The 12,948-nt window shown below is 33.0% G+C and overlaps 1 protein-coding gene across 11 annotated transcripts in view; it reads right to left on the bottom strand.

The window, feature by feature from the left end:
* DLG1 (discs large MAGUK scaffold protein 1) overlaps positions 1–12,948 on the bottom strand; it is a 257,181-nt gene that overhangs the window by 119,648 nt on the left and 124,585 nt on the right. For 6 of the 11 annotated variants that reach the window (XM_027583079.1, XM_027583081.1, XM_027583082.2 and 3 more), the window contains one exon: positions 2,611–2,709. The exons of the other annotated variants lie outside the window; for them this stretch is intronic. In XM_027583079.1, coding sequence (XP_027438880.1) covers positions 2,611–2,709 — 99 coding nt within the window. The remainder of the gene's footprint in view (positions 1–2,610; positions 2,710–12,948) is intronic. 11 annotated transcript variants of the gene reach the window in all.

The raw sequence follows: 12,948 nt of genomic DNA, 5'->3' as shown, positions 1-12,948 counted from the left end.
AGTAGTCAGGGAGGCATTATCCCCCATTTTAATAGATGAAGGGAGTATAAAATGTAGAGGTTAACTAACTTGTTTGAATTGCAAAGGCAGGACTAGACTCCAAATCTTACATCTTCTACTTCTATTTCTATTACATCCTGATGCATCTAAAATGTAAAGTAGTAGATCTTTAGAAGAAAAATTATTTCCATTTAAAATGTTAAAATTGGGTTATAGATTAAGTATAGCTTTCAAATGTATTTGAGGACATTTTAATCACTTATAACTAATCTCTATAATATCCATATCATATCTGATTAATCAGGAACACATGTAACTGATTCTGGAAAAATGAGGCACACCTACGGGCTTTTCACATTATACAACATAAATGATTAATCTACCCTACATGGACTTTCATAGTGTATTTAAAACTTAAAATGAGGCAAAGTAGAATAAATAAGCCTTTCTCTTGTGCACATATCCTCATTTGTTTTTCTAACTTGTTCCCTGGTTTACTGTCTCAAAGAAATATGAGATAACACTAATAGTATCAACAGCCAAGATTATGTGCCAGCTGCACGTACGTTATTATTCCTTCAACACATCTCAAGCTAGTACTACTATCATCTTCAGTGTTAACAGATGAGTTAACAGAAGTGGAAACTGCTCAGAATTACACAGCTGGTAAAGTGGTAGGACTGGAATTCCAAACCTGATCAATCTGCCTCTAAGATCTATCATTTATAACTACAAGGCTATGTAATGTCTCAACAATTTCCAAATATAGTGTGATGTTGTTAGGGACACTTGAAATAAATAAGTCAGAGGTCTTTGAGCAGGAAAGGACAGGTTCCTTATGGAATATAAGAACAGAAACTACGAAAAATTTCAAAGGATTTTAGGAAACTATTTTAACATCAAAAGATGAATTGAAGTGACAAGAGTAAAATAAACTTCTAAATCCCCTACTTAAAAAAAAATACTATATTACTAAATCCTAGATGCTTGGAGAGATGTTATATTATTACAATATTACAATAACACATAGGCTGCTTACTTAGAATTATATTTATAAATTCAATTTCTTCTCTGCAACACAGAAAAAATCCATCTGGACTTATCCATTCAATCATTTACAAATGATTTAACTTTTAATGATTTTCATAAAGGGTAAAAGATTATGTAGGAGTAGTAACATAATAACACAGACTGAAGTCTTAGTGTAGTATCTGTAATTTCCCCTAGAATCCTATTTTGTATAATGTTCCCACTGATTTTCATTTTTTAGGAGAGGGGAAGGGCACTGAGACAAGTAACCACAATTGATATCCCATTTTACTTCCAATGGAACTTACACAATAAGCATACAATTTTTATCTAGATTTTATGCACAGATCAGTAATAGTAAAAATAGCTAAAGATGCATTTATTTATACTTTAAGTGAGATTGAGATTGTTTACAACAGAGATCTGAGTTATTATATGCAATACTATCATTATTTTCACTTTGGATGACTTAGCTGATAAGGTAATGTGTTAATAAGTTACCCCTTGGAACTACCGAAGCTCTGAAGCTAAAAACGTTTAGATTCTCTAACCTTTGTCTTGCATTTCATTTTATTTTTTGACTGTCACATGTTACCTTTTTATTTATTTTATTTTCAAATTTTTACTTAAACTCTAGTCAGTTAACATACGTACAATGTTGGTTTCAGGAGTAAAATTCAGTGGTTCATCACTTACATACAATACCCAGTGCTCATCGTAACAAGTGCCGTCCTTAATACCCATCAACCATCTAGCCCATCCCCCCCATCAGCCTTCAGTTTGTTCTCTAAGAGTCTCTTATGGTTTGTTTCCCTGTCTTTCCCACCCCTCATATGTTCATCTGTTTTGTTTATTAAATTCCACATATAAGTGAAATCATATGGTATTCGTCTTTCTCTGACTTATTTTGCTTAGCATAATACACTCTAGCTCCAACCACGTTGTTGCAAATGGCAAGATTTCATTCTTTTTGATGGCTGAGTAATATTCCGTTGTGTGTGTGTGTATACACACGTTACCCTTCTAAAAAGAAACTTTTATTAGAATAATTTCAGATTTACAGAAAAGTTGCAGAGGTAGCACAAAGAGTTCGCATATACTTTACATGTACGGGCTCTTATTTTTAACTGATAAATGTGCATGTTATCTAACCAAATGATAGAAAAAGAAATATTTCCAAAGAAGATAAATATATACCGGGAAACAAAAAGCTATATGAATGACACATCCTGTATGAGGATAATGATTTTTATTATCTTTAGAAAATAAAATTTCCTAAAGCAAATAAAAACTGGTTCAAACAGATTTGTAAGTACAAAATGCATGATAACAAATCTAAGGAGGTTCAATATGATGAAGTTTAGAGTATGCCCTATTTCATAGGTAACCTAAAAAAAAAGGCACATATTGAACCTGTTTTATACTAAATCCCAAATACTTAATTCCCTAAAAACACCAGCTGAAGTCCAAAGTGAATTACTAAATCTAACAAAGAAATAATTAAAACAGTTTGAAAAGAATACAAGTGAAACATTCAAAGCAAATGAAATTTTTATAAAGAAAAACGAAACTAATAAAAACCTGTGGTGTGGTGGGTAGGATGACAGTATTCTCAGCAGGGACTGGCAGGACAGGGATCACAGGGACAGTGGGAGAAGAGGGAGGTACAGCTTCTGTTGGCTAAAAATCAGCAACGACAAAAGATCAGGAAAAATACCAAAATAAAAGAAAAACAAATAACAGAAAATTTTGTCATAAATTATAGTTTTCAGAAATAACTGAGAAACAGGTAAAATATTAATGTTACTTCAATTTAAATGAGAAAATGCTCTCCAGAAATTATTTTAGAAATCATTACGCCACTGATAATTTTAATAACTGTAATTAAAATGGGTGACTACTTTTTAGATGTTTCAGTGAAAATAATAAGAGACAATAACTTAGAATGTTCCTCCTCTAGGAGACAAGACACTCACTTCAAAGACTACCAAATATTTTTCTGGCATTCAGAGTATTATTTGACTACTTTCCTCCTTGCATTCAAGGAGTCAAAAGCAATTTTATTAGCCCATAAGGCAGGCAACTGGGGCTCAGAAATTCACAAAAGATTAAAAGGACTTAAAAACTGAAACTGTATCACTTTTTTAAATCTATAATACTGACCTCGACTATCAAGAACTGTAATAACCTGCCTTAAAGTTGCCTTTAAAGGGCCATCTGGGTGGTGCAACCAGTTAAGCGCCGCCTCTTGGTTTCGGCTCAGGTGGTGATCTCAGCGTTGTGGGATCAAGCCCTGCACTCAGCACGGAGCCTACTTAAGTTTCTCCCTCCCCCTCCCTTTGTCCCCCTCCCCCTGTGCCCTCACTCTGTCTCTCAAATAAAAAAATCTTTTAAAACAATTGCCTTTAAAATCATTAATTCAACTAACATTCTTTGAATAACTATGATGTGCCAGACATATTCTGGAAAAAAATTAAAAAAAGAACTCTAGTGATATAAACTAAGAGGCTTTGATATTTACACTCAATTACTCTATCTGGCTTGATTCAATTAATTTTACGAAGATGTAAATGTAAAACAAGAGGTGTTTTGTAATCTGGTCTAATCCTTGTAAACTGGATTCATAAACATTTATTATACCAATAACATATTCTAGTGTATAAGAAAAACATTACAATCAAATTGATAACAGGACAAGGTACATTAAAAGGGACTTAAAACAGGAAGAACAAATTTGCTGGAATCAAAACTATGCTTTTCCTAACAAAGAAATACAAATAAAAGTATAACGTTGACCTTCTTGGTCTATCAAATCAGTCAATCAAAATTTGTCAAAAATGTATGGATTCTCTTCAACAATGGTGCTGGGACAACGGGATATCCACATGCAAAAAGATGAAGTTATATCACTCTCACATCATATACAAAAATTAATGAGAAATTAATGAACAACTGAAATATAAATACTAGAACTCATAAAACCAGAAAACATAGCGGTAAATCTTCATGACCCTGGATTTGACAGTGGAATTCTTAAATATATCAAAAGTATAAGTGAGGGGCGCCGGGGTGGCTCAGTCAGTTAAGCATCTGCCTTCAGCTCAGATTATGATTCCAGGGGGCTGGGATCAAGCCCCGCATTGGGCTCCTTGCTCAGCGGGAAGCCTGTTTCTCCCTCTCCCTCTGCCTGCCACTCTGCCTACTTGTGATTCCTCTCTCTCTCTGTGTCAAATAAATAAAATCTTTAAAAAAAAAAGTAAAAGTGACAAAAATAAATGAACTGGACTTCATCAGAATGAAAGTATTTTGTACACCAAAGGATATTACCAAGAAAGTGCAAAGACAACCTACAAAATGGGAGTAAATGTTTGCAAGTTATACATCTGATGAGGGTTTAATAGCCAGAATATATAAAGAACTCTTACAACTCAACAACAAAAAGACAATTAAAAAATGGGCAAAGGACTTGAGTGGTCATTTCTCCAAAAGGAGATATACAAATGCCCAATAAGCACATGAAAAGATACTCAACAAATTATTATTCATTAGAGAAATGCAAATCAAAGTTACAACAATATATCATTTCATAACTACTAGGAGGCTGTAATAAAAAAAGAAAAACAAAAACAGAAATAAACAAGTGTTGGCGAGGATGTGCAGACTGAAATCCCCAAAAACTGTTGGTAGCGATGGAAAATGGTGTAAGCTGCTGTGGGAAACAGTTTGATGGTTCTTCAAAAAAGCTAACCATAGTAACCATATGACCCAGCAATTCTACTCCTAAGTATATATACTCAAAAGAACTGAAAACAGGGACTTGGATACTTTACATCACAATGTTCAGGATGCATTATTCACAACAGCCAAAAAGGTGGAAACAATTCAAGCATCCCATCAACAGACAAATGGATAAACAAAATGTGGTGTGTGTGTGTGTATATGTATGTGTGTGTGTATATATATATATATATATATATATATATATAATGAATAGTATTTGGCCATAAAGAGGAATGAAATTCTGACACATGATATAACACAGATGTACGTTGAAAACATTGTTTTCAAGTGATATGACAAAAGACACAGGAGTTAGCTTGAAGGGTTTTCATCAGTCAGACTGGGAACAACTTGAGATTCAAAATAAAGATAACAATGGCATACACTAAATAAAAACGGGATTCCAAGAGTCCATATTGATTTAATAATTATAAAAACAAATGAAAAGAAGAGAAAGCATTTCCTTATAGTAGAATGCCAACTAAAAGATGTAGAAGAAATTCTGGAATTATAAAATCATTATTTGGCAACCATCACAGAAATAATACGTTCAAAAAAACATCAACAGATGTAAAAATTCCACTGCTGCTGAATGAACCTTCCATTTCATTCCAGTAGATGAAAATTTAAATAGGACACATGGACCCACTCACGTATTTCTCTTAAAAACATTTATTAATTACAGTGAAGAAATCTAGCAGATACTATCTTAATCAAAGTTAACATTATCAAGAATAGGACAAATCAAAATCATGCTACCTGATAGGATACAGTAAGAACCTATCACTTCTGAGAAATTCCAGTCGAAGATGCATAACTTAAATCCAATCACCAAACATCAGACAAACCCAAACTGACTGATACTACAAAATAACTGCGGCAGTCATCCAAAGTATCAAAGAAAAAAAAGTCAAAGTTTATCATTATTTTTAATAACTTCATTTTTTTAACAGCTTTACTGAGGTATAACTGATATATAAAAAACTTCACCTATTTAATGCAAACAACTTTATGAGTCTGGACATATGCACATACCTGTGAAACCATCACCACAATTAAGGTAACATACCTATCACCTCTAAAGTTTCCTTATGCCTCCTAAATAGGGTCAGATATTAGCTGATCAATAATCTACTTTAACATAAAAATAAGACAGAGCTAAATGCTTATGTCCAATTTCAAGGTAAAGCACAAAAATTTCCTCCACTAGGCAGCTGCTCTCCAAAACCCTTTATGATAAACTATAAATCCTTTAATATTACATTTAAACATCACTGTAACCTTGGCTCTAAGCCTCTTCTAAAATCTCTCTCTTTTAGATAAGGATATGAATACCATTTTTAAAAAATCCTAAAACAACTTACACCCTCTTAATCCACCCCACTCTCCATAGGGCAGTGAACAAGTACTTTGAAAAAGAACATATGCTTCTGCCAGTTTCTTAAGAAAGGCAAATCCTTTTGAGAAAGTCTTCAAAAACAAGTAATGTATCAATACATACAATTTCCCAGCCACAGCTGATAATCAATTCAGGTAAAAAAGAATTATAGAACAACAAAATAATTCATTTAGTTCATCTGAAACAAAAAAACAGCCCTAAACAAATAATAGGTAATCAAAGGAAGGCTGAGTGATGCGGAACAGCACAGATGTTAGACTGATAATAGAGTAAAATAAAAAGGTAAGAGGATATTTTAAGCGTAGGATTTAGAGCAGGGTAAAATTCTGGGGAGTTGTAGAAGATTCTAAATTGGAAAATGTCATGCTTTAGATTCTAATGTAAACAATGAGGTAGCAGAATACCGTAACCATTATATTTGGGTTATTACAGAAAAGGGGAAATTCAGCATAAGCATTTTAAACCTGAAAAATCTTATATATATATTTCATTAGACAGTGGTAACTATTATACCATCATCCTTTTCCTGCTCCATTTGTATCACTCAATAAGATCAGCTCCAAAGAGTTTTCTTTTTAAATCATGACCATGTGACTAACAACAGTCTCAGTTGTTTCTATCCATAGCAACACCATGGAATCATTAGCCTCTGAGGCTGCCTTTAGAGACTTGTTTCCATGACAACAGAGGCTATAATATTAACAGTGTCTCCAAGAACATTGCAGAAAATTGTAAATTCCTGTAAAATACTTTGTACATATTTTAAAAGTACTTTTTCTATGGCACTATGAAATTGACAGCTTTTGGGAAAATGTTTTAGCAATCATTTTTAGAGATTCTTATTAAATTTTTTCATAGTTTTACATTTTAAATTCAATGTAAGATCTTAAAATTATGAAATCAGCTTTTAAAATGTAACAGATTTTCATTAAAGTGGTCTGAAGCCTTATTAGGTACACAACATTTATGACTATACACCGCCCTCTTTCATTGCCATTCATGCAACAATAAATGCCCCTGGCCTCTTCCTTAAGAAGGCAAATACTGCTGAAAAACTCTTCAAAAACAAGTAACATATCAACACACACAATTTCCTAGCCACAGCTGATAATCAATCCAGCTGTAGCAACCAGTTCAGTATCTGTTCAGGAACGTATACTGAGTGAGTGAGCCCACGTTTATTAAATTGCATTCTGCTTAAAATAGCTCAAGTGGTTCTTATGTGTGCATATGAATCCCGACTGATACAGGAAGAGTCAGAAAGGACAATTAGGCTGCTGTGATAATCCAGATTCTGGAGAGGTCATCAATGGCTTGGTGAAAATGGACATGAGTAGTCAAATTAAGATAGATTTTGAATGTACAACTAACGTTATCTGGTGACTAATGGGAAACTGGGAGTTAGGAAGAACTATTAAGAATAACACCCACAACAGCTATTAAAAATGATCTTTTACATCATAGATTTAAGTATAAAAGATTTGCAAGGCTATCTGAATACATTTTAAAATGTTGTCTCATTAAATTATTTATTAAAATGATTTTCATAGTATAAGATGAAACTCTGAAGAAAGATAACTGAAACCATACTACAGGATAATTTATAATTGTTTGTATCTTACATAACATGTTATATGAATGAGGTAAACTGAACTTAGAATATACACCAAGATTCAATAAGGTCTAAATAAATGTATACCACATTTAGGGAAAATGAAATATGTGAATTAGCAAATCTTTTGTTAATATCTTAGATAACAAGGAAAAGTAATTACTCTTGTGCCACTGCTGGTCAATAAGTACTTTATTTTGTTTTTGTATGGCATAGTTAATATTCTTAATCCAAGTTCCTTTTTTTAAAGATCTCCTATGCTGTAATGAGATATGCTTCTCTGATCAAATGTCAAAGAAGCTATCTGAAAAGGGGGCAGAAAACAGAAAAAAACCCAGCAAGCCTTTTGCATGTTTACAGAAGAATAAAATACAGCACGGTAGATTTATCAAAACTCTCCTTGGGAATCACTGTACAACAGGAGTCTAGTATCTTTAGAATAAAGGTATTTTTCATTATTTAAGTCTGACTATTTGATTCAGATGAATTTTTCTGGGCCACAGTTACTGTAAACAGACAGCGTCAATATAAACTGGTGCAGGGGGAAAAATGTTATTTGAACAAGCTGCATGTGACATCCACGTCATAATTATCTCAGAAGCAAACATCAATAAACCAGGTACATTTTAAAACAAATCACTAACGGTGTTAAATTACAAAGTTTTGATTTTAAAATAACAAAGGGGAGATCAGAAAATAGATCTAGTGATTAATAATCCTATTATAGAAACATGGGTACAAATTTGTTACTTCACACAGATCACCTAGTTCATGAATCTATTTCTGCTTACAAGATTCATGATACTGAGTTAAAGTTTATCATCCTTTTATTATGAAAAGATGGTATTCTATCAGCATTCAGCTCATCACTTTGTACTGGTAGAAGGATGAGTCAACAACCACTAATAATTTAAAGTAAAGAGACCTTAAACTTGGATTTAAAGATATGGTTACATAATTAACAAGTAGGTGTAAAATTATGAATTGCAATATACTTTAACCTGATTTTTAAACCAGAATATGGTTAGAGAAACCTGCACAGCCATGGACTTCATTGCTTACTAATGTAAAATGGGCTCTCAATGCTTCCTAGTAATCATGCATTTACCCTATTCTATTCGTTCTTCTAGAAGTCCCTAATGATTCCATCCCCTGTTGACGTTCTACTATTCTTCGACCATTTAACTGTTTTCAGCCATACTGACCTCCCTGCTGTTCTCCAAATATCCTAAACATGTTCTGGTCTCAGTCTTTTATTTACTAGTTCTCTGCCTAGAATGCTTGTGCCCCAGGTATCCACATGGCTCAATTCCATTACTTCTTTCAAGACTTTATTCAAATATCAAATATACATAGCAGATATTACTAAAAGATTTTTCTGTGTGCGTGGTTAGCCACTACCAATGAGAAGGTGTTCAAAATGTTCTATCATTTGATGAACTTAGGACAGAAGACTCAAAAATATAAAAATGCTAAAAAATTGCCAGTGTCACGTTTTTCTCTATCTAGCAATAGCTAATTGCCTCATAATGTCCTATTTGAAAATAAGTATGTCTTGCTTGAGTATATTTGCTCAACAATTTTTCATCTTTTTTTAAGATTTTATTTTTAAGTAATCTCTACAACCAACGTGGGGCTCAAACTCACCACCCAACATCAAGAGTGGCATGCTCTTCCAACTGAGCCAGCCAGGTGCCCAGGTGCCCCCCTTCTCTTTCTAAAACTGCATTAGGAAGTATTTCTCACAGCTTATATTTAAAAACTGTGGTGCCCATCTTCCAAACTTCTAGGTTCTACTAATTTCAACTTGTCCCTAGGTCCCTACCACATGTGGCAGCTGCTTCCTGTGATTACTATCTGTTTTACTTTGGTATTCTCACTTTTCCTTTTCAGTTCTCCAATTCTTTTTTGAGCACCCCCCCCCCCCATTACATTCTGTTAATATAATTGCTGTGGTTCTTGTTTTCCTGGCTGGACCCTGTCAAGGTTACCAATCCTCTGGCTAAAACATAATTCTTTATCATTCTATGATTAGATTGCTTCTCCTACCTCTAGATTCCTTATTAAAAAAAAAAAACAACAGAATATTTTGTGGAACTAATGATAATGGTGGTGATGAAGCTGGTAATGATGATTATCAGGTATTATCAAGCCTTTGCTTATACTCTTCTCATTTAATTCTCACTAGATTTTGATGTGGATAACACTTGCCACCTATTTTCTATAGGTGGAGGAAAGAGACTCAGAGAATTTAGGTGTATTTGTCTAAAGTGCCACAGACAGTAAATGGCAGAAGAGATTTAAACTCAGGCCACCATCCTCTAAAGACAGTTTGCTCAACCAGTATGCTACACTGTCTTTTTAAAATACTTCAAAAAGAGTTATTTTAATCCTTATTGTTACTATCATATTTTACTGCAAAGACAATATATAATACCCCAAAACAGAAAAAGAATACTTCTTCAATCCTTAGCTCAAGGATTGGCAAACATTTTCTAAAAAGGGCCAGATAATACATATTTTAGACTTTATGGGCCATGTTTCTGTGTTGTAACTACCCAACTTTGGTTTGTAGAAGCTTGGAAATAGCTATAGGCAATATACAAATAGACACGGCTGTGTTCCAATAAAACTTTATTTACAAAAACAAGTGGTAGGCTGGATTTGTGCTGACTCCCACCCACTTTGGTTATTTAAAAAAGAAAAAAAGGCTGATAAGATCAGTGAAGAAAATAGAAAATGACTTTAAGATACTCAGGCTAGTTTGTATTAACTCCAATTGCTTTAATGTCTTGCAATGCTTTATCTATGATAATAAAAATATGCAACTCCTCCCATAAGATCATGGAAATGAGAATAAAAAAGCAAATAATACATATGGAAATTTCAAGTCTCATCTACGGTTCTTTAAAATATTTTTACAAAAAAGGCCTATGTAATAAAGCAGTGTTCTTATAACCGAAGGAATTTAGGCTCTATACTGTACGTAGCCTTTCAGTTTGGGAAGTGATTAAAATGACATGATTTTTGTTCTGCTTCCCATTCCTACCCCCCTCCAAAATCCTGCTTATGGTATTTAGTATAGATGAAGCAATTAATTCCTAAGATTGGTATGCATCTTGTTTATTTTACCTCTTGCTTTCAAAATACTTTCAAATTGATTTCTTTTTCAAATTTGTAACACTTTGATACATTAGGTGCTTTTACCAAGATCAGTGAGAGTTAAATACAAAAAAATGAGCCTAGGTCTCTTTTGATCCAAATCTCAGATTATATCTCTATTTATTTCTCTCAGGACCAACAAAAAATCTGTAAGGCAATCAATTGGTCCTATTCTGTCATAACAGTAACTGCTTCACACTCCAGAGCTGCCTGAAATCAGCAGCCACAATTTAGATTTCACAAAAACTAAAAAATATTGTTCAGAAATAGGATTAAATTGGGGTTTACTAAAGGATAAAGAATTAATAGGCAGGACTCCTTTTAAGAGGTAAGGGAGAAAAATCTTTTAAACACATTTATCTAGAGGCAGAAGAAGTTGTGTTTAGGCTTTCCTAAAATTCCACTACCTCCAGATGTCATTGCCAGTTGGTTTATACTTGCACAAAATAGGTCCAGTCTTTTTTGATTGATTTGCATATGCCCGTAAAATTATTACATCAGCTGGTTTATTTAAAGTTTGTTAAATAAGGTGATAATTGTAGGCTACTGTTCTCCACATGGTCTGAACAACTATTTTTACCTTTATAAATTTTAAATTTTGATATAAAAATGGAGGACTGAAATGTAATCTACATTAGAGTGCCAGGAAGTACAAAGAATAACACAGAAAAAAATCTTTAAAGAAAACGAATCTAAGTCAAATTTTAATAAGAATTTAAATTCTTCATATGTATAATACTTCATAATACTTCATATGTATAAGTAATCCAAAGTAATTTGGATTACTTTTGAAATATACATGATTTTACAAAATCTTGTAGTGTAGACTTTTTTTAATTAAAAAAATTTTTTACAGAATTTTAAGCCATAGTTCTATATAAAAATCGCTTGGGAAATTTACAGTGGCCAAACCATACTCAGAAGCTCCAAACCTCCTTATAGCCAGCATCAGATTAAATGAAAATAAACAAGTATATAACATTTGTTTATTAGTTCAACAAATATTTATCAAGTGCATTCAACATGCTAGGCTCTGGGGATACAAGAAAATACACATCTTGTACTATCAGCTCTTGTGATGCTTATGGTTCAGCAGCTAATATTAAACAAATCATTACCAACTGATTACCTGAAATAAATTGATTATGGTTGTGATAAGAGGTATGAAGTACAAATGTCATGAAAACAAACACTGCTTGAAAATACAGGCAAAAATGTTACAAAGGCTGAATATCTTATACTGACCCCATGAGAAGTGGATAATTTTTCAGTACTGTTATTAACACATTATTTTAAAGGTTAACTTTAAAATTTGTTTGAATATATTAAAAATATGTAAGCTGCAGCTTGTGAAATTTCTTTCTACCTATTTGTCCTTGACAAAAGGGCCATCTAACAATCATGACACTATACAGAAGTTACAAAGATGAATACAACACATTTCCTATTTATAAAGAGCTTATATATATATAACAAATTTCATTAATTTAGTTTTTTAAGCTATAGCCAATCTAATCTCCATTAAGATATTAATTTTTTAATAGGCTTTATTTTTTAAAGCAGTTTTTAGGTTCAAAGCAAAATCGAGCAGAGTTCCCATATAGCCTATGCCCACACACATGCATAGCCTTCCCATTATCAACATTTACCTCCGGAGTGGTACATTTGTACAAATGATGAACCTACACTGACACATCACTATTATCCAAAGTTCAGGGTTCACTCTTGGACATTCTATGGGTTGTAACAAATTTATAATGACATTTACCTACCAATATAGTATCATACAGAATTGTATCACTGTTCTAAAAGTCCTCTGTGCTCTACCTATTCATCATCATTCTTCCCTAACCCTTGGCAACCACTGATCTTTGTACTGTCTCCATAGTTTTGCCTTTCCCAGAATGTCATATAGTTGGAAGGATAGGGTATGTAGCCTTTTCAGATTGGCTTCTTTCACTTGGTA

The sequence above is a fragment of the Zalophus californianus genome, chromosome 1 (assembly GCF_009762305.2).
Source record: "Zalophus californianus isolate mZalCal1 chromosome 1, mZalCal1.pri.v2, whole genome shotgun sequence".
Classification (NCBI taxonomy): Eukaryota; Metazoa; Chordata; class Mammalia; order Carnivora; family Otariidae; genus Zalophus; species Zalophus californianus.
The sequence above is the reverse complement of the archived record's forward strand: the minus strand, read 5'-3'. Positions and strand labels throughout refer to the sequence as shown.